The 22201-nt window shown below is 44.2% G+C and overlaps 1 protein-coding gene across 2 annotated transcripts; it reads left to right on the forward strand.

Annotated features, from left to right (window-relative positions):
• Window positions 1-606: 606 nt before the first annotated feature.
• ASB9 (ankyrin repeat and SOCS box containing 9) lies at window positions 607-19219 on the forward strand. 2 transcript variants are annotated; one of them, XM_072849392.1, is made up of 9 exons: window positions 607-1006; window positions 8176-8255; window positions 8864-8974; window positions 9403-9510; window positions 10429-10579; window positions 11138-11272; window positions 12662-12853; window positions 16286-16451; window positions 17692-19219. In XM_072849392.1, the coding sequence occupies exons 1-8, from the start codon at window positions 913-915 to the stop codon at window positions 16408-16410; spliced, it is 996 nt and encodes a 331-aa protein (XP_072705493.1). In that variant the 5' UTR covers window positions 607-912; the 3' UTR covers window positions 16411-16451; window positions 17692-19219. The 2 variants fall into 2 exon arrangements, with proteins under 2 accessions (XP_072705493.1, XP_072705499.1); XM_072849398.1 differs by lacking the exon at window positions 8864-8974 and having other exon boundaries at window positions 612-1006.
• Window positions 19220-22201: the final 2982 nt, after the last annotated feature.

Below are 22201 nucleotides of genomic sequence, written 5' to 3' on the forward strand. Positions count from 1 at the left end.
GAGATGATTAATGAGAACAGAATTTTTGCAAACAGACCCAGAGAAATGATGTGGAGGTCCTCCTGAAAAAAGGTTGCCATTTGTTCGCTGGTAGGTTCGCAATATTTGTTTTAGACCGAGAAATTGCTTAAAAATAAAAGGGCACTGCTCAGATACGAAACCCCTGATGTGCCTGCGACTCAGTGAAATTGATTGAACTGGGGGGAAGGAAATGATCCCGTTCATGCTGCGATTTCCATGCCATGGAGACAACACAGGGCCTCCAGTGGGAAGCGCAGCTCCCCAGACATGTGGTTTCAATATCCGTAGGGTATGCGGTGACCACTGCTGCGCAGCAGACGTTCGGCTCTCCGTTTCTTGCATACCATCAGGGCTTGGCAGATAAGAGGGGTGGTTTTGCACAGCGTACAGGGAGGTACGCGGCAAAGTTGCCGGCAAACAACTTGCTCGGGAGCGGTGCAGATCCGCGCGCGCTCGTATTTCTGTGGGTTTTCTTTGCAAATCCCCTGCAGGCAGAGTTTGCTCAACTAGTTGAACTGGCTCTTTCTGTCTTGTTTTTTTGGCAAACTAAGAATTTCCTTCCTGATAAAAACGGACGGCGGGCGCCCCGATTGGGCGCCGCGTTGGAGAGGATGTGACATCAGGCACATCTCTCGCTTGGCCGGATCGCTGGCTGTCTCCCAGGGCAGCCAGGGAGCTGTTTCGTTAGATCCCAACCCAGGTACTCGAGTTTCTGCATGAAGTGCTGCTGGCACCACGTCCCAGTCTGCTGCAAGGTCTGTTTGACTCGTGCGTGCAGAGTCTGCTTAATAAATTACTCCCACTGCCGGGGGCTTGCCGGGGACGATGGAATTTGAACTCTCGAGACCGACCACGAAGTGAAAAAACAGAAATTGGACAGACGGGGCCGAGATGGATGATGAGGGAACAAATCAAAACACCAGCAAATCGCAAGGAGCCGGAGGCCAAGCATCTGCAATGTCTCTATCAAACCCACTGATGAGGGGTAAGTAACGCTCCTGCCTTGCCTCAAGCCTTCACCTCTGCCAGCAGCAGCAAAGGGCAGGGTCAGGCTACGGTGCCGTGCTCATCCTGATGTCCTGCTTCCAGTGCAGGTCCACAGTCAGTCCCACACAACGTCCCTATGCCCTCGCACTTCAGAAGGGATTTTAATAAGCTGTTCCGATTTGATACTGAATTTTTGGTTGCTTTTTTGGTGCAGCAGAGAAGAGTGTCTGATTCTTTATTGCAGTTGGTACAAGCGGAAACAAATGCAGCATTTGAAACACAGCATGCTGAAAAAGAAGTTGCAATGTGGCACGTTTGACTTAGATTAGTGCCAGCTGGAAGCTCAGCACTGGCTCAGTTCCTCTTTTCTTTTTCTTTCTTTTCCTTCCCTTCCTCCTGCCTTTCCTCCTTTCCTTTCCTTTCTTCTTTTTCTTTTTTCTTTTTTCCTTTTTCTTTTTTCTTTTTTCCTTTTTCCTTTTTTCTTTTTTCTTTTTTCTTTTTTCTTTTTTTCTTTTTTCTTTTTTCTTTTTTCCTTTTTTCCTTTCCTTTTCCTTTTCCTTTTCCTTTTCCTTTTCCTTTTCCTTTTCCTTTTCCTTTTTTTCCTTTTTTCCTTTTCTTTTTTATTTCAGATGAGCAGATCCAAGTGCTGTTGCCCAGTCTGAGCCACCAGCCCTATCAGGTTCTTCTGCAATGGCCAGGGCATTGTGGTCAGTTGTGACCAATGATGTTGTGGTCACTGGTGAACAGTTATTCAGCCAAATGACCTCACTGTGATCACTGCTCTGTTGTCTGGCCTGGAGCCATTGAAAATATGACATAGTGACAAAAGATAAGTAATTTAACTTCACATAACAGTTTAGCTGGACGTGTTCCCTGTAGCTCTGTTTTCTGAGAAGCTACTCCTTCAGCTCATGGCGAGTGCAGAGGGAATTAGGTCAGTTAAGATAACATGACTTTACACTGTCCTCCCTCCTTTCCTGGGCTGTTCAGGACACTATCATTCATACCAAATAGGAAAACAAGACCCTAAAACTAGATGATCAGTGTATCATCTGCTCTGTTATCTGCCTCTCCTCATGTATGTCACATATGTACATACTGAGGCTGGGGTGGGAGGGAAGGGACGGCAATGTTATTAACAGTATGAACCGAATCAGGTCTGCACCGAAGAGCTCCAGCAAAATGGAGGCTGGAAGGAGAGGAGCCCACACGCTGCACCACTGCACACAGATCAGCTGGTTCTTTGAAAATCAGAGTTCAGTCCATTCCTCTTGTGTCTGCTTGCTCCTTAGTAGAGTCAATAAGCTCTGCTGGCAACACACAGCAGGAATGTATTAGGCTCTGGCTACATATATCACAAACTTTAGGGGAAAGCCTTAGAATATGAAAAATTCCATTTGTAATACTCTTATAGATAATGCCATAAGCATATGTGTGTACAAATGTGTATGCAAGAGCATACCTCTGCCAAAAGGATTTCAAAGCCCCTTGTGAGCTGCACCACACGGAAGGAAACCAGCCTGGGGACAGCCCCAGAGTGTGAAACACCCTCCACACGGTCAGAGGCTGGAAAAAGGTACTTTCAGCTATCACCACAAAAACGAGTGCTCTTCTAGAAAGGTCCTGTGAATGCTATGTTGTCCACAGGGAGCAGTCAGGGTTTGTGTGGTTATTGATATAAAGCTTCCTCTTGCATGCTGGCAACACTTTGCCAGCGTTCATGTGCCCAAGTGATGGCAGTGCAATAAAATATGACCAGAGGTTTAATGTAACCTCTGGGCTGGCTGGGATTTTCAGTGGTGAAAGGGGAGCTAGGTGACCTAATGCCACTGAAAGCCAGTGGGTTTTTGGATGTCTAGATGCTGAAGGTCCTGAGGCCTGACTCAGCTTGCCTGTGGACTACTAAGGTGGGGGTAAATTTCAAATTTGGATAAAAGGTCTCGTTCCTCTGTGAAAGAGCAGTTGTACACATTTTTGGTAACCAGAAATCCTTGGTGCTGTGGCGGTACATACAGCTGTGCCACCTGTGTACACTGGCCTTGCTCCTTTACGGGCAGCTCTGATGGGCAAAGTGTTTTGAGGACTTCCCTGGAAGTCACTATTTCAGGATTTAAAATGTCCATGGACAGATAGCACTGGCATTTGCTTAGACTTTAATCAAAAGCCTGTGTATGGTATAAATACTGATCATTTGTATTACGGACGGCATGCCTCTTGTGCTGTGCAGAAGGAGGGAGTGAGACCCCAACGTCCACTGCAGCCTCCCTCCTCCTCCAGGCGAGAAACAGGAGCTCCAGTCTGCAGCAGGCAGAAAACGGAAACTTTGTGGTTTGCCGGAGCGTGATGCCCTGGGTGCAGGAACTGGGGAAATTTGCCTTCCCCTGCAGGGAGGGTGCCTCCCCGGCGTTGCTTCAGGGCAGAGGTGTTTGCTGCGGACAGAGCTGAGCAGGAGAGATGGCAGCTCGGGGCCGTGCTGTTCACGGTGGCAGATTTGGAAGTACGTCGCGGCAATTAGTCATCAGACAGGCCTTTAAACCCCCTCTTTCCAATGTATCGGAGGCTAGTGTGAAGCTACCATAGGCCTCCACTTCCATTTAGAATAAAAGCCTTGGTTCCTCTCAGTACAGAATTCCCAGCTGTATTACAATGTGTTGGCACATAGGTCTTTTTATTTTCCACTCACATGTTGATGCTTATGTGGTCAAACTTTTAATTAATTGTTAAGACTTGGCAAAATTGCAAGCTAATGGCAAGTCCACAGATGACTATGGTCTGGACTGGCTCTTTTTTAGAGTCCCAGTAGAAACCTGCATTTTCTCAAGCAAGCAATGAATAGATAAATTCTGCACATGGATGTGATGGCATGGCCGTGCACCTCCCTCTTTGTCACCAGAGTGCTCACACCTCGATATAACAGCTTGCTAGTTTGCACAAAACCCTGCCTGTGTGGCCAAAAAAAGATCAAGCTGCAGCTCACAAAACTTGTTCCTCAAACTAGATTTTTAGAATTACTATAAACATGCTTCCCTTGCAACTCATGCAGATTGGGCAATGGCATTAGTTTCTAAATGTGAAAATCAAAAGCTTTTTACAGAGCCTGGATACACAACTAATGGTAATGCAGGCAGGATCAGCAAGAACAACAGCATGGTCAGATAAAAAACATTTGACACACATCACTTTTAAAGCAAAGCTATTTTAGTCAATTAATAATACTGTGCTTTAATAATTGTAGCATAGTTTGGCTATCCTTATGAGACCAGAACCATAGATTCTGGAAATGGCTGTCCATTTGCTAAAGGCAAAGGATGTTTGTGAACCTACTGGAACTACATGTTTGTTGTGGGACATGGCCCGTGGAACATAGAAGGAGGCAGGCAGAGCTCAAATTATGCCAGTAACCAAGAATACCATTTTCTTTAAAAACTGATTAGTGTACATTACCCAGATTTCCTGAGTTCATTCCCCTGTTCATTTCATGCACTTGGTACCGCGCATAAAGCTGTATTGGGGTTACGTCTCTTCCATCCTTTGGCCTTCTAATTTTGAGGCTTCTTCCAAATATGAAAGACGTCTGAGTTGATGAATCTTTCTGTGCCTGTGAAGTTTGACTTGCTTCTCAGTTTCTTGGTTTTTTCCCTTTGACTTTCATAGTGAAAGTAATACAAGACTGGAAAAGATCACCTGACTCGTGGAGTCTTGTCTTTTGAGCTATTTCTATACTGCTAAATAAAAGAGATTGGAACCATTTCTGTCTTTGAGACCAAATGGTGCAGACTGACTTGCCTTCGCATCTTCACCTGCTTAAAGCTCAATGCTGAATTATCCTCCTGGCTTTCTTTACTTGGCAGTGCAGATTTACCTACCAAGTCTGCACAGTCTCTGACAGGGTCTCACAGTGACAGGCAGCAGTGGAATAGATGGCAGGTTTCAAAGTGTCCACCAAACATCTAGTCTGTAGGCCACAGTCAATAGATCACCAAACACCTTCCCAGTTCCCTGGCAACAAACTTATGATCTGAAGGAAAAGACCCGAACCCACAGCTATAGCAGATCCATGCCAAGAGCGGGAGAAGGTGCCAAGCTTTCTCCCCGGGGAGAGTGCAGGAACGAGACTGTGCCCCGTGATGAGAGGAGGCACAGCCCCAGGGCTGACGGTCCCTCCCAGCCTGCCCTCCAAGGCATCTCTCCTTCAGAATTCAAAGCTGGTAGTCATTTTAACTGCAACCATGAGCAGGATATACTGACCAGGTAACAGAAGCTCCAACCAGATCTGTGTCCTGTTTCTAATTATGGTCAGTCTCGGTGGACAGAAAATAAACCTCCTTTTTGGCCCCAAGGGGTGCCCAGTGATAGCTCAGATCAAGTAAATGTAAACCTAGCTTAAACCAATGAATGATCTAGTATTTTATACACACCTTCTCCCTTTCCCTTCCCCTAACTAGGTAGCAGTCATAACCAGAGACAGGGAAATGAGGAGAAATGGTGAAAATCATGAATCAGCTGCTTGGCCAGTCATCCCTGAAGAGACCCCTGTTCCTAAGGGCCTTCTGCTGCCCACAGCTCACCCCCTTCATGCTTCAAACCCACCTTGAAGTTATTTCTGGGATGTCACTGGGATTCTCCTGTGAGCCAGGAGCATGCTGGAGCACTGTTAGGGAAGGATTCTCACAAGAGAAGGTGAAGTCTTGATCATTCCAATAGATTTTTTTTTTAATTACTTCATTCAAATAGGAACTATGACAAGGACCAGTTGGGTTCCCTCTTGTGATGTGTGTGTGACTACTACCAATTTGAGCAGCTGCTTGTTACAGACACCCACATTTTTTGCGTCCAAGAAGGGAAACACTAAAATTTACCCTAGTTTAGTCCATCAATGAGCCATTGTTCAGAGACAGTAAGATGCAATATGTACATATTTGCTAAAGTGTGCAGATAAGCATTGTGATGGACATTGAGTGGCTCAAAAATGGTATATGTTATTAGCAGAAATATCCTTTTGCCTACATGAACAACTCTAGACAAATGTATTGCATAGTCATAAAAGAGTCTTGCCAGAATAACTAAATCAATAGCAGGCTTTTTGCAGCTGCTATGCCCGCAAAAAATCACCCCCCTACCTAACATAGCTATGCAGGCAAAGATCTTCTGTGTGTGATAGACACAACACATTTCAGTTACCACTATCTTCAGGTCACAATTTACTTCGTGCAGAATTTTTGAATCACAAAACCATTGTAAGTCTCACTATACTAGATCTTATCTTGTTTAAATTTGATGTCCTTTACTGAGCACACTTGAAGGTGAGAGAGCACCCAACAGGCTGAGTGATGGCTGACACAGTTGGTTATCACCCTGACCCAGCACATCATGGCAAAGTCAGAAGGGGCAGGACATCAGCCATGAGGGGTTCGGCTCTCGCATGCTTGTTCATACCTGAGACAAGGCAGGATCTGTGGATCTTGCGTAAGCACTGACATCATCAGCTGATCTGTAAAAGTTATTTTAAAGAATTACGGTGGCTTATTAGGTTTTGTTGCTGAAGGCGGACTTCTCGCTGTTAAGCATCCTATTCTATGCATATGATCTAGTCCAGTCCCTGAAAACCTCAGCAACTCGTCCAACCTGGTCATTGCGGTTTTCTCTGTAGTTAGTGGAAGGAGAGTGGGACATCTCCAGAGAGCAGCAAAATGTGTTTCCAAAAGAAGCTGGGTGAAATGCCCTCTGGAAATGCTTCTCTTCCTTCCCACAGGGAACCTGGGCCATTAACGTAGACCAGACACCGAGTCTTGAGGCAATGAATACTGAAGGAGGTAAATGTCTCCCAGAGGGATTATTGCTGTTAGCTGGCCCTGAGCCATAAAATCTGTAATACTGAAGATCCCTTTCTATTAATATTTGTATGGTTCTTAGCACTAAGCTAGTTTGTTTCACTATATTAAAATAAAGAACAAATACAGCAACTAGAGAAGTGAAACATAAAAGTCATTAGCAGTATTTCCTCAGACCTTCATGTTACTCAGCATAATTGAGGAAAGATACACATCTTGTAAAATGCATCAAATAATGCTTGTGCCTGGCAAAAAAGATCTTTCAGAAAAGCACTCTACATGACTTGACAGGTTTGGTACCAAATTTAACCCTAGGGATTCCCTCCCATACCTCCTTGATCCAGCTGGAACTATGCTGACTCATTTCCAGTAATTATTTTTGGCATGTGGCTTCTTTCTGAACATCAAGCTTTAGATACCAAGATTACTTGGGAACACTAGTTAAAATTCAGTTTCTGACACGGACCTTTCATGCCTCCTCAGTTGTCTGGCAAGGTGACCTGAAGTCAATCTTTCACATAAGACCTTATAAGAGCAAACATGAATCTGTTTGCTTTATATGGGCACTTAAAGTATCGGTGTATTTATCAGGATAGTAGGAACAGTTTATGACCTACTTCACCCCGCATAGGCTGGGCCTGTGTCCTCGCTGCCGTGGAGCTTGTGTCCCACCCCGTCCCCTCGGCTGTCCCTACAAGCTGAGGCAGACCCTTCCTTTGAGCTTCCCTCCATATGTGCTGTATCTCACTTTGTGGTTTCTACAACGCAGAAATTAGCAATATTAGTAATAGCAATGCAGCTATTACTTAAAATGCACCGCTGCACAGGCTAACACCAAACACTGAAAACCGAGGAGCAAAATCAACAGGTAACACAATTTATCTCCTTGTACTTTGGTACCTTCTCTCGTTAGGTATTGTTGACTCTAGCCCAGCTCTTAGCAGGGGTAAATGACTGAGCAGCCGTACCCTCTTCAAAATGTAGTCCTTCTGAGCTAATTGGTAAAGTGTAATGAGCTTGTGAAAACAAAGGCACTGGAAATAATTCAAAGCGACGGGCAAGCTCAGTCAGAGCAAGGTGATGTTCTGCAAATCCCTCTCTCATCTCTGAAGGGGAATGCGGCCAGCACAAACATGGGATGAGTTAAAAACACACCCAGATTGAAGCCGCCCTCTTGTCTCACTCCCTCCCGGCAGCTGCTCCAAGGAAAGCTTGGCAGCTCCAGTAATAAGTTAGAAGAATAGAGGCTTGCTGGGGTCACACAGTTGAAGTAAAGTACGCTGATGAAACAGTTCATGGAGTTGTTAGCCTTTTTCCTGTCTTTCTCTTTATACAGACTTTGTTTCAGACTGGTCTCCTTTACACGATGCCTCTATCCATGGGCGTCTGCTTACTCTGAAGAAACTCATCAAACAGGTACCCCTCTGCTGGGTTTGTTCAGTTGTCGAATGCAGTCTGTGCTTTACTGTGAAACCTTCAGGGTGAGAAAATAATGTTGACTAGAACGCAGTGAAATCTGCGTGTAACAGATTTTTTTTTTCCTGCAAGCAGTTCCTTGACTAGTGCAAGCTCTGTGCACTAAGCTGATGATGTATCGACATATCCTGGGTCATACTTTAATTCTGGTGCAAGTAATGGGACCCCAGTCACTGGGATCTCCGGGCGGCTGGGGGATTCCTTCTGCAGCTCCTGCGCCTGCGAGCAGCGTTTGGTGCCCCGGGTGGGGGGCAGCTCCAGACCCAGGCAAGGCTCCGGTTGAGGCTTCAATTCAGCCACCCACACATCTGTTTGTGAAGCACCCAAGGGTATCCTACTCCCACTGCAGAAGAGCACAGCTAGGGAGAAGCGATTTCTGAACCTCACTGCTCCATTTACTCAAAATTCTTGGATTGAGCCTGTGGAGGAGTTGACAGAAAGGGAAGGGTTATTGGAAAGTTGGAGACTCTTCCAGCTTAACCTTCTGGAGCACCAAGATTACTAGAAACAAATATCCTGTAGAATCAAACCAATAGTTTCTAATGCAGGGGCTGGCTTTCCTTCAGAGCATGACACACTCTGACCAAAGACCAGAAAACACCTCAAAAGCATTTCAGGATTCGATCCAGTCAAACAACTGCGGACTCAGCAGGCAGGAGGTCAGAATGCTTGAGCGGTGATGTAAAAAGGCAGCAGTCACAACCCTGCCAAGAACGCCAGTGGCAATTTTTAACCTTTGTTTTCTATTTCAGAGTTTGTTATTCATGGTATAGTAGAAATAAAACTATGCTGAGTTTCTAAAAGGATGTCTGTATTGTCCCATCGGACAGTCCACTGCCTACAGCTTTCTGCCCCAATTAGCAGTGTGTAGAAGGCATGACCTCTGGTGTGCTGTGCCAGTGTCCACTCCAGCCAAAGCACCACAGCCTCTTTCTCTGCTTACCTATTGAGATGAGCAACTCCAGGCAGTTGAGGAAGGCGTGATTACATAAAGCTTTAAAGGTCCTTATAGAAAGGGTTGGGGATTTTTTGTTTGTATGGGGGTTTTGGTAGCTGGTTGCAATGATATTTTCTATTAATTCATCAGGGGAGTGATGTGAATCTTGTTACAGCAGACCAGGTGTCTCCTCTCCATGAAGCCTGCCTAGGGGGTCATGCTGCTTGTGCCAGTGTCCTATTAAAACATGGTGCTCAGGTGAGTGCATGATGGACAGACCATTGTCTCCAGTGTTAGTATGTTGTATTATCACTTTCTAATGTTAGGTGATGTACTATTCCATGACAGAGTATCACTGTGATTTACACTCTGCACTTAGCTCAGCTTAAAGTACATATGTTATAAAACGCACTTCTTGATAAAGCAATCCAAAAAGCACAGGTATAAACAACGGTTACTGTTGTTCGTTAGATGAAGGTGCAATGTTCTCATCATTTACTGAAAGAATAAGGGAAAGTTCCTCTTGCAAAGGGTTTATAATCCTGCAACAATTAAGGGTGCATTTTATTTTCTGCACACACTAATCCCATTGGTGTCAATATGTAGAGTCGTAAGTAGAGCTGTAGGACTGTTAGGATCAACTGACGACAAAATGGGAAGAAAAGGGAAACAACAAACAAGTATGATGGTGAAATGGGCGTGTCTCATGGCCTCTACTTTTCAAGCTAATGTTGAAATTGTAATGAATAAGAAAATTAACTCATTATACATATGTTACTTTTCAGTTTAAATTTTTTATTAAAAGGGGGTCTGCACACTTTCAGCTAAAAATGGACCATTTCAGGATAGGGCAATGGGCAGGTGTGTTTCAGCTGCGATAATTGAGAAATGGGCACACATTTAACTCAGTAACTTGATAACTCCTGAGACCCTGGAGCGGCACTGGTTAGACAGACATTTGCAGGAGGAGACTTGGGGGCAATTTTAAAAAATATTTTTTTAACGATCTTTTTAATAAAAACTTGTAATCCTCAGAAGCAGTAGGCAGTTTTTGCAAGGAATTAAATAAAAAGTATTGAGAACCCTATTTTCTGTTGAGAAACTGGATAATTTTAATCTATTTTGAAATATTGAGAAGAAGAATAAAAAGCCTGATTGTGGGTTTTTTCCCCCCAGGTGAATGGAGTTACTGTCGACTGGCACACTCCGTTGTTCAACGCTTGTGTCAGTGGCAGTGTGGCTTGCTTGAATTTATTGCTGCAGCACGGAGCCAGCCTACACCCGCCCTGTGACTTGGCATCTCCCATCCATGAAGCTGCTAAGAGAGGTAACCCCATGGACATCAGCACCCCTTTCCATGTTACTAGCAACGTGTTGAAGTGGAACAGAGAGATAAAAAAGATAATTTTCTTGATTTGGGTCATGTGAAATACTTTCCTAGTTGGTCTCATCACGAGTGGGGCAGTTCCTCCCACCCCTGGTGCTCACTGAGGGCAGCTCGGCTGGGCTCTTGGGGCCTCTGAGTTCATGTGGTGACACCTGGAAGGGGTTGCATTATCCAAGTCAGTTGCCTACAATGTGGACATCTGAGGGAGTCGTGTGGCTATCTTCAAAAGCAGTGGAGAGAAACACAGCGTGATTTGTCTCGTCTTCGGTAGACATCTGAAATGAGTCAGATAAAATGCGAGGGTTTTAGCCTGTTTTTGCTAACAGTGGCTTTGCAGCTCCTCTTTTCCAGGTTGGAAACACTGGAGTGGATGAAAGTATTACACTACCATTTCTTGACAAAACATTGAATCTTTGCCAAATTACACTGCTGCAATAGAGAATTTGCTGAAAAAATGCCTGATCTCTGTGAGCTGACTCTTCCTTTATCCCTTTTAAGGTCATGTGCAATGTGTCGAGTTCCTCGCATCCCAGGGGGTAAATATAGATCACGACATCAAGCATCTGGGTACTCCACTTTATGTAGCTTGTGAGAACCAACAAGTGAACTGTGCCAAGAAGCTGCTTGAGTCAGGTAAAAAGAAAAATAAAGGATGATGTACTTTCATTTCCTGCAACATCTATCTTTGGATTCTCTTTGCAGTAAAGATTTAGAGGAGGTCCTGCTCTGCGACCTGGAGGTGTTTCCTCTTAATGGCAGCCCTGGGTTAAATGGGTTAGCAGGGTAACCAGAGTCTTCTCGACCCAGGAACTCAGCTTTACAGCTCCCAACAAAATCATGGGTGATCCTGGATTTCACATGGCCGGTCATGCCTGGAGCAAACACTATCCTTTCCATGTGTCTGTGTGTGTGATGCTGCAGTTATTTGAAGTGGCCAGGAAAAAATTTCCTTTTTTTCTTTTCCTTCCTCTTTACCCAAAACAATTGACTTACTTAATCATTTTTACACAGTATTTCTGCAAACATGTTTTTAATTCCCACTGAGTTCATAAAAAGTTTGAAATATTTCCAACACAGGAAAATGTTCAGCACTATATACTTTGCATCAAACAAACCTAGCTATAGGTCTAAGCACTTGGATAATTATACAAGACCACTTCTTTTTATCTACAGTAATGCATGTCTTCTAACCAAAGGGGCCATATAACCTAAAACAGCCACATAGCTAGTACAAAAACAATGGACCAACAAAGCCACTTCGGAAAAAACAAGCAACCATCATGTAGACCACCTTATGCACTATTTAGCACAGTGATCTTTTTTTGGAAGAAGTCAAATAAAAATTAATCTAAATATTAAATGTTTGGCTATTATTTTCTGTTTTCTGCCATTTTGGTTTTTGCTGCCTTCTATATATGAGAATGTGTACTATAAAAACATTATAAATAGTTTTGAATTAGTTCTGCATCTCACCCTTCTTAGGGTGTTTTAGGAGCCATTATCCCAGAATAACGGATGGGGGAACACTCATCAGGGGTGCTTGCTTATATCCTCCTCTACCAAGGGCTTCTAGAACCTTTCCATCCTCACATTTTTTCTCCAACAGATACTTTGGCATTTGGAAATCCTACCGGCTTAAGCCTCTAGTACAGAGCAGGTCGAAACCCTGCTTTTTAAAGGAATGGGGCACTGGGATGGGGAGCAAAGGAGGGCTGTAGGTGGAACTACATCTTTGTCCTACTTCAACATATGCATGGGCTGGGCTGTGGATGAAGGACTTCCTCATGCACCGTTCCTCTGGGATCATTTTCTTAGTCACAACCCCACTCCTCCTCAACCAGTGTGAGTTGCGCATGTGCAAATTGTAGTACCAAGCCCCAGCGTAAGGAAATCCACCTCTGGGTAGACGCTACAGCATTTATGGATTATTCAGAGAAGTAGCAGCTAGTGCAGGAAATGGAAATAGGCTACTGTATAGTCATTATTCTTTGTCATTGTTCCTTTTCATCTCTTGGTGTTCAGGAGCAAATGTGAACAGCGGCAAGGGCCTGGACTCCCCTCTGCACGTGGCTGCCAGGAATTGCAGTGCGGAGCTGGTGACGTTGCTGATTGACTTTGGAGCGGACATTTGGGTGAAGAACGCCGAAAGCAAGAGGCCAATGGAGCTGGTTCCACCCAGCAGCCCTGTGGGCCAACTCTTCCTGCAGAAAGAAGGTGCCCCTTAGTGCTTGTTTTATCCGTTCACTCGGGATTCGTTAGGAAAAAACTACACAAACTGCTGCAAAAGGCTATGCTATTCCATGCTACAAGCACTGCAAAACTGAAGATAACTAAGCTTACCTCCATTCGCTGACATATGGACACTATGTTTTCTAGAGTCAGAATATGGTGGTGCACTAATAGGGATAATGGTAACAGCAATAACTGATCTTTCAACCTCCAGGTTGTGAATCTACTGCATAGGGGAGCAATCATATGGAGCTTGCAATATAATGCAAAGTAGAGATTAGGGTGAAAAAACAAGCAAAACGCTCCTTAGAAATTAATGGTGTCTTCTTCTGATTACCTAAAGCACGGAAGTCAGTGGGAGTCTCTCAGTTCCCTTGTTTCTGAGACAGGCGTAGACCCAGGAGTGTTATCTGTAGCGTGCTGACAAACGCAGGCAGAAAATCACCTCTGATGGGAGCTGAGGCTAGGTGGTGAGTGCTAGGACTGGGATCTTTGGTTATACTGTATGCTGATGGTCAGGTACATGCCAGATACTTGTCTCAGCATAGATGCAAAACTTCAACCAGAAAATTTTTAACGTATGTGATACTGAAAAAAAGTGTATTGAAACACTGATCTTCTAGTTCTTTGCCCTTTACTTTTATTGTTTGGCCAAGATCTTATGTAGGTGCAAAAGTATCTTTAAAATGAAAGACTCTATATTAGGTTTTTTGTGGAGATTAAGGAAAATTGCACAAGAATGATATAATGAATATATATATGTGTGTGTATACATTTATAAACTAGGCTTTTTTTAAAGGCCAATATTATGTGCTGAATAATCTAGCAGTATCAAACTGTAGGCTTAACCCTTAGGAAGTGCTTATTTTGTACCTGTAAATGAAATATTTCCAGATCCATTTTATTTTATTGGTTATGAATACTTTAATGAATTATGGAGAGAAATCTTACTTACCAATCTTCAGAAAAATTAGATTAAGGTCTCTCGTGTCTAATCATTGGTGTACTTTGTGTTCTTCTTTAGATGTTCTCATTCAGTCAGAAGACTGCACATTACTAAATAATTTTCATTATTGTCGACAAGTTGCTGATGGTGTGGTCTATGACTTTATTATTCCAGTTACATGTCGATGTGATTGTTGTCATGAACAGATTTGCACCAAGGTAAAACTGGAGTAATAAAGTGATGAATCAGGCCCTACTTGAAATAGTAACACGAAAATAATAGCGTGAAAACAACTGTGCTGTGCATGTTATGTATGAGCAACGGATATTTGGTTTCCCAGCCTAATCCACGGTGCACAGAGCGGTGATCTTTTCAAGCTCCAACCCCCGCTGTGTTACATTCCTGACTCCCGTGGCACCGCGTGTGTCCTGTTTATTTGAGATAGAAAACCATTTCAGGCACACCCTGTGGAGCCGGACCAAGAAGCGCTGCTCGGGCTGAGCTGAGAGCTTGGGCAGTAAGGAACTTTTCTAAGTGAAATTCAGCAATCGAAATCAGAAATGATAAATGGCTGAAGGGCATTTTGCTGCTGAATAGTTTTTTTCTGATGTTCTCCAGCATGCCCTTCTCTGAGTAGGGTCATGCCTGATGGGCAGCTGATGTGTTAACTTCTTTGGCCGGCTGAACGGTTGCAACCTGGGGGAGTGGTGCAAATATTACCCCTCTGGTTTCACAGGGAGGTTTGGCACTGTGCTGTGGGGATCAGAGTCACCTCGCCAGCCCCACGGCCACTCAGCACCGGCACAGCTGCTGCTCTCCTGCCCCACTCCCACACAGGGCTCCTCTCCCCAAATGCTGGGGGGCAGCAGCCCCGTGCCCACGGCCAGGGCAGGCTGGAGGGACTGTGTTTTTCCACCAGAGATGAGTTGGTGAGTGTGCCGACCCAGAGTTGCCCTAGAACTAGCCCAGAGCAGGTGTAGTACATGTGGTGGTCTCCCTTCCCAGGACTTCACCATGCTGCCAGACCACCGTCTACCCTGCTTGCGTTGCAGGGAGAGTCCTACGTGTGGGTGGGAGAATTAGCTAATCAGCCAAAAATGCACTTTTTTTTTTTAAGAGTATGCTTGTAGTTGCTAAATATTTTTTCAGTGTAGAGACACTTGCTCGTGTTTTGATGTGTGTTTAGTTTTTGAGGTTTTTGGGGTTTTTTTAATGGAAACTTTTTTACAGGCAGGGCATTTATCTGTGGGATCAGAGTGGCCAACCACACGTGCAGTGTGATACTGCAATAGCCAGCGTCACTTGCCCTGTATCAGCTTGCCTTGCTGTCTTGTATCCAAGCATCGGGTAAATCATCCCTGACTCCCAGCAGGAGGGTGCAGCCCTTTGCACAGCCCTTCAAACAGTGCAGCAGTTTTCAGCCTTGCAGGCTGCTGGAAACGTGGTGGCCCGCGTGAGGGAAGACTCAAAAGCTGATTAAAGCTGCCACCTCACCGCATTTTTGCTGCAGCCCCTGTTCCTTCCTGCTGAGCTTCACTCCTCCACCAGCACTAACATTTCAGCTCTCTGGTGAACGCTAACTTATCCACCCAGCAGGCAGGCATGGGGGTGGCACCTAAAGTGTCCCCTCCCAGCTCACTTACCTCCCTCTTGCTTTCTACAGTGTCTCTTCTTATCTCCTCCCCACTCCCAGCACCTAACCCCCACGTCCACACTCGCTGCTGCCCCTGCTTTGCCCCCTTATCTGCCCTCCCACAGCCCCCCGTGACCCACTGCGCCTGTCACCCCTCCGTGCTGCACACCGGGGTGCAAATGACATCTTGGGGGGGCTGAACGTTGAACGGTGCCACAGCTAAAAGCATCACGCAGGATCTACCTCTTTGTGACAAGGATAAGCCCCCCCAAGTAAGCGTTTAATGCCAATATACTTAAATAAAAAAAAAAGCACCACAGGTTCTTCAGCAGGGCTTGTATTTATCAGCATGGGACTGGTTAATCTGGAAGGTTTAAATAAAGGATTATATAGTATTTCTTTTGCTATGCGTTTGTTACTGTTATGAAATATGTCTCAAGAAGGCAGTGGGCTGCAAACTTGGATCGCACTGGGGGAGCCAGGGGGGGAAAGGACTTTGAAGGAAGCATCATCATCTCTTCTTCTCAGACAACACAAACCACTTCACACTCGTGCAGCTTAAAGGGGAAAGAATGATGCTGCTAACGCTAATTGCGGCTGTGTAATGACAGAGACCAGGCTTGAATTGAATTGCAGGCGGGCTGATGTCCTTTGGTGGGACAGGTCTGGCTCTCCACTGCTGAGCGTCCTGGGGTGGCCACGCACCCCCTGCGCGAGGTGGGTTGCAGGAGTTGGGGGAGTGGTAATGCACAGCTGCTGTTTCAGCTTTACAATTTTGGGGTGATAAAGCCCCATGTGTAACCCCACATGTGTAACCTCTTCCCGGCTCTTTCTCCAGGGCCGCTGTCCTTGATGCAGTTGTGCCGCCTGTGCATCAGGAGGTCCTTTGGACACAAGCAGCATCAAAAAATAACTGGACTTCTCCTCCCGGATGAGCTGAAACATTTCCTTCTCCACGTTTAAGCCTTTCATGTTCAAAATGGTGCCTTTAATAACACAGCAAGGTTCGTTGAGGAAAGACTCTTCTCATCAGTAGTGCTGCCGATGCCTGCAATGTTAATTTATGATAGTTGCTGGTCCCTAGTAAAGCCCTGGGTCCAAGAAGCACAGGACTGACCGACTCGCTCAGTCCTCACTGCCACCACCCCTGGCAGATCCATCATTTGGAAAGGAACGATTCTGCATGGTTGCATGGTGAAGCTTGAAAATGTGACTCAAGAGCCCCCTAGAAAGTGTAGAAAATGAACACAGTGTTTTAAAATAGATCTCTCGATTCTCTCTGTCCTGGCACAGTTTCAGAGGGCTCGTGGTTGACAGCCCCTTACAAAGAAAATGCACATCCCAGCCCAGCACTAACAGCACTTCACGTATATATTAAGGCTACTAAGGATAGCTACACTTTCTCTGTAAGCAGCGCTCATGTGCCTGTCATCTGTGAGGGCTGTACCCACACCACTGTACGGATAAGGAAAGGGAACCCAACTGAACCTAGCTGCAAAGGAAGAGAGGCCCTCTGGCAGATGTTATTTATTTTCTAAGTATATCACACTGCGGACAGATGAGCACCAACCAGCAATCATCTGCATTTAGGCCAGCATCTGAAACACGCATTTCTGCCATGACATCAAGTAGGTCATTGCTGATGGCAGCTCCCTACAGTGCAATAATAGTGGGGGGAAAGTTTTTAATCATCCATTAAAATCACTTATTCCTGATGCTTTGAGACATAAGGGAGCCACACTTCAGTACTACGCATTTTCTCCTTGTAGCATATTATTTTTCAAGGACACAGGCTAACTGGCTGTCAGTGGCAGGCATTGAGTGCTCCCCCTTTCTGCCCTGAAAATTAGGTGATATTTCTGAAGCATTTCTCAGCGTGCACCAGAAAAACAACAGCTTCTATCCCCTTTCCCCACCCAAGAAAAGAGATCATCCTAAGACTGAGATAATTTTTTTTTCTTGGAGAGGTGCTACCTCATTCATAGTATTTTCCATGGGAGTGGTAATAATAACACCTCTAATGCGGGGTCATAAAATAAACAATGAAAATACTGAAATTAAAGCCCACCCCAAATTAAAAAGATAATGGGTAATTTCTTCCCCCCGCTCAGTTGCTGAGCTGCTGGCTCAGCGTGCATGTCTCTCAAACAAACATGACGTGTGGTTCTTATTCCACCGAGGTCATAAGAACAAATATTTCCTCCAGCTAATCTTCAACACTGGGTGTTTTTCTTTCCCTCCCAGAAACATGTCCTGCTGCCACAAACCTAAGTGCTGTCCCGGGTACTCCCCTGGGAATATCAGCTGCCCGATACATGCGGTAGCAAAGATGCTGAAGCTCTGGCTCCTCTGCCTGCCGCCCTGTCCCCTCTCCAGCTCCGAACCAAGGTGCACCCGCGTTGCCTGGGAGCAGCAGCGTACCCACCGCCTCCCCTGCGGGGACCAAGCGCTTCAGCGCTTTTGGAGATCCTTTTCTTCTTGACTTCACTGTGAGGACTCCTGCAAGAGTGGGCTTGGTGCATGAAAACTGTGACGACATTGTTAACGCCAGCGATGAGATATACAAGTCCTCATCTCGTAAGTGGAGAGGCCAGCAGCCTTCAAATACACAAACTCATTTTGATGTTTACTAGTGTGCCGGTGTGTGCAGTGCAAGCCTTCCTTTCACATATGGGAAGTTAAAGAGGATGGATCAAATGCTACCTGGATACTCATATTTGATGTAAATGACAAATCAAATCCTTGGCTGGACAACATGACTGCTGGCTATAGGTATCCAGTATGATGGTTTGATTTTTTTGTGCTGAACAAATACAGCAAGAGCAGTCCTGTTGGTTTTATGGGACATTAATTGTACCCTAACGGGACAAAATGACAAACACAGTTAAAGCCATAACTCCCCTTGTGATAAAGACACGTAGAAATCTTCACTGATCGACTCAATCCATCACACATAATTTGAGCCATGTAAAAATTCACTGGCTGGTTTTAGATGGCCTTCTATATTCTTTCCCTCCTGCTGGGGAAGAAAAATAGACAGCTGTCTTTATACATGGAACAGAAACACACATCTTGGATAGGTGGAGCCTTCTAAAATCAGTATCTTGGTTAAGCTGAATCTGCATTGAACAGGCAGGGAACAGAAAATTAACCCAGTGCTTAACTTTTTAAGATTAAAGTGTGAAGAATCCCAGTTTTGGTAACACATCTGAAAGCTGAAGATCCAGGTTATTGTATTTTAGATGATGAAGAAACATTTTTTTACCTACTAGTTTTATTATTTACCTTTAAGCATCTTATTTTGTAACTTCAGCCAATGGGTTTATAGGAGTAATGTTAATACTAGGAGAAAATTGCTCAGAGAAGGCAGTGAGGGTGTTGCTTCTTGATTGTTTTTCTTTTGGAAATTTCATAGTGTGACTCTGTTTACTTGAATCCCTCTGATCAAGTGTAATTAGGATGAATTCTGTATGCTCAGCTTGTATCATCTCAGTATATTTGCTTATTTATTTTAATATAAATTGTGATCAACACTGGTGAATTACAGCTTTATGCATCAACACTTACCCAGTTATAAACTGTAAAAGTTGTACAAGATGCAAACTGAATAAGCTCATTATAGGTGAGGTTTGGACCTTTTTCTATATTTGAAACCATTCCAAATGTAATGCAGGACTTGAAACATTGTCAGGAATATATTTTATGAGATTCTTTCTATTATTTTGTTAGCAGTTTAATGGTAGTCAAGCCACAATTGTATAGAATATTTGCTCAAAAATAAATGGCTTATACTCTTTTTTTGATTTTTCATTCATTTTTTAAATTATAGCACTAATTTTGTGGATTGTCTGATACTATGGAGTTTTGGACTGAAGTCTGTCTGCAATCCTGCCTACAGGCAGGTAGTGTACAGAATAATTCCATCAAATAGACCTATAGCAAAGATAAGACTAAGATGCAAATACTGTGCAAATCTTGCCTTTTGCTAATGTTTTAAGGTAGAGTTGGACTCTTGCAATTATTTTTCTACTCACTTGAGGGTTAGCGAGAAGGAGCCTGAGATTTCACAAAGTAGGAGAAGATGTAAATTAACATGGTCACCATCTTTAGTTTGGTTTTTTTGTTTTGTTTTTTTTAATTGATTTACATCAGTTTGTTTCTTCTGTCTCCTCAACAAGAGGAGTAACAATCATGTAATGATCTGGGTGCCCTTGTGTGTGCCTACACAACAGGAACTCTTTACTGGAAGTGAGCATATGGAGATCCCTGTACAGTCAGAAGTCCAAGGGGTGTCTGCCAGCATCCAGCGTGTACACTGCGGGGCTGGAGAGACGTGGGAGGGCAGTAATTCCCTCTCTGTTAGATGCGTCTCTTGGTGTCTCTGCCCACAGAGACCAGCTGAGAGAGAGAGGGCAATGCCAGCAAATTGCTTTACAAGATGTTGTTTCTGCTGGATACAGAGCTGCTTATGAAAACTGTGGAACTAAACAACCAACCCCTCAACAAAAGAAGATAACTGATTTAAGCAAGAAAATTCTCTTTTGATTTATTGAAAGATGTCTGATGCAACAAATCATTGCAAAGTTGGATTGGGTCTTCAGCAGTTGCTAGGTGGGATCAGCCACGTCCCAGGACTCAGTTCTTCATTCTGCAGTTGTGTGCAAAAGTTCACAGCTGCCCTGCACATTTCTCCTTGTTTCATTTTTTTCTCTTAACTGGAAACCACAGACATCCTAATCTAATAAATTTAATATACAGCTTTGGAGTGTATGCAGAGAATGTCTTCTTGTCTCTCCACTGACATGAATTCATTGCAAGATGACTAAGAAGAAAATAAATATTACTTCACTAGCTTAGCAAAATGGGACAGACCAGCTGCAAAATAGCAGATCAGTGGTGTCAGAAGAGAGAAAAGAGAGAGCTTGTAACCCTAAATTGGGATATACTCAATTCCCCTCAGACTCATGTTCTTGAGAGCCACAGGTCTAGGACCTGATGCTCCTGAAGCCACATTTTCTTGCTTAACACATGCACTGTATCTGTCAAAATGGAGACTGCCTTGCCCTGCAGTCCCAGCCAGAACCCTGCTAGCTTTGGATAAAAATTCCCGGGAGTTATTTCTCTGCATATTGAGTGATTATTTGTCTTTCCTTGATATATTGCTCAGCTCACTGCTCCAAGGGATAATCACTTTCATGCACACAGGCAACATTTGATGCAAAAGTGCTCTCTAAGATGCCTCAGGGAGTCCACTTTTCTTTACAATGACAGCAGTCAACTATTGCTGAGAAGAGAAATGTTTCAAATTCTTATATCCCCATTCGACATGGTAACCCTTATTCCAGCTCTACCTGAGTGCTTGGCTGGCACACCTGGACAATACCTGGGTCATGTCACCATGCAACAAGGTCTTGTTTCTTTTCTATGCCAGGTGAAGCCTTTACTTTCTGAACTACTGCCCTTCACTTTTTTAAAGGGCTTGAAACTCATTAATCATCACCAATTCAAGAGACACAAGACTAGATTCATGGCTTTGGCACCTGTGAAGTAAAATTGAGTTTGTAATTTGTCATCTGTCTCACTTCACAAATTAAACTGTGGAGTCTCTGCCGAGTCTGGGGCTTTTGAAATCCCTAGAGCTTTCCTTTCCGTGGTTTGAAAAATACAGCGGTAGCAATTAAAGCAGTTCTTTGTCTCGTGAAAGCACGCTGGCTCTGAGTTCCGAAGGTTCATACAGACCCTAGAAAGATGTTATGAATACAACAAGTATAGGGTTGTCTCATTGTCATTGAAACTGCACTTTTTATTAACTTATTTTGGGGAATGGGAATTGTGATTAAATAACTGTCCCAAAACAGGAACTGTTTGACTGTACATGACTCCCCTTTTGCACCCTCCTGACGAGCATGAGGGCTGAGGTTGACAAACTCTCTCCCTTCCAACTGTTTATATATAATTTTTCCTATAAGCTGGTAGGCGGCATCTCCACCTTTCCAAGTCTCTTCAAATGAGAACTATAGGCCTCCCTTTCCAAAATAACTGCACTCATTTTTATGGGCTTAGAATAAGCAACAAAAGTATTTCTGCTTCTCAGCTAATCAGACCTCAGTGAGTGCAAGGTGCAAGGATATCCCATCTTCCTTGGAGTTAAGTCTATTAATTTGTCACATACATAGAAAAGATGAAGCACTCCCCAGGCCCTGGGAGTACCAGCTTACTCTTTGCTTGCTGATCGCTGGAGGGGGATGACTTCGCTCACAGCTCCCAGTCATTTTTTAGCCAGACACCCTACCCAAAACCTCTTCTGCATAGAGCAAAGGTTAAGAAGTAGCTTTTTCTCTCTTTCAAACTATAATTACTTTTATTATTTCTGAGGCTAGAAAATAAACAAAACCAGCCTCCAACAGTTCAATCCAAATCAAGCAAATTGCTCATTTTTCTTGCAGGAACAGAACAAAACATATGAAAAATATTATCCACCAGTTGGACTATTGGGACATATTCTGTAGAGATGATGCAAGCAAATTCAAATCCCCTCCTAGAATGAATTAGATTCAACCTCTATCTTTGCTATCCCTGGCGCTTTGGAGATAGCTCCTCCTCGGTTTTGGTGAATCTAAGCCTCTCTCTCACCCAGTTTATCCAGCAAGACCGTCTGACTTGAATTCACTAATAGTTTCCCAGTGAGAGTGCCTCAGTACCTAAGAGCATAAGACTGGATGTTTGGATTGGGGGATCCCTGGGGTGGGGGCTG

This window comes from Ciconia boyciana, chromosome 1 (genome assembly GCF_034638445.1).
Source record: "Ciconia boyciana chromosome 1, ASM3463844v1, whole genome shotgun sequence".
Classification (NCBI taxonomy): domain Eukaryota; kingdom Metazoa; phylum Chordata; class Aves; order Ciconiiformes; family Ciconiidae; genus Ciconia; species Ciconia boyciana.

Bases quoted from the DNA above. Each gene is read 5' to 3' on its own strand.
- ASB9 (XM_072849392.1), top strand. From the start codon at position 913: ATGGATGATGAGGGAACAAATCAAAACACCAGCAAATCGCAAGGAGCC. The intron at 10,580-11,137 runs GTAACCCCATGG...ATCCCTTTTAAG, and splicing joins CCATGAAGCTGCTAAGAGAG to GTCATGTGCAATGTGTCGAG. The intron at 11,273-12,661 runs GTAAAAAGAAAA...CTTGGTGTTCAG, and splicing joins CAAGAAGCTGCTTGAGTCAG to GAGCAAATGTGAACAGCGGC.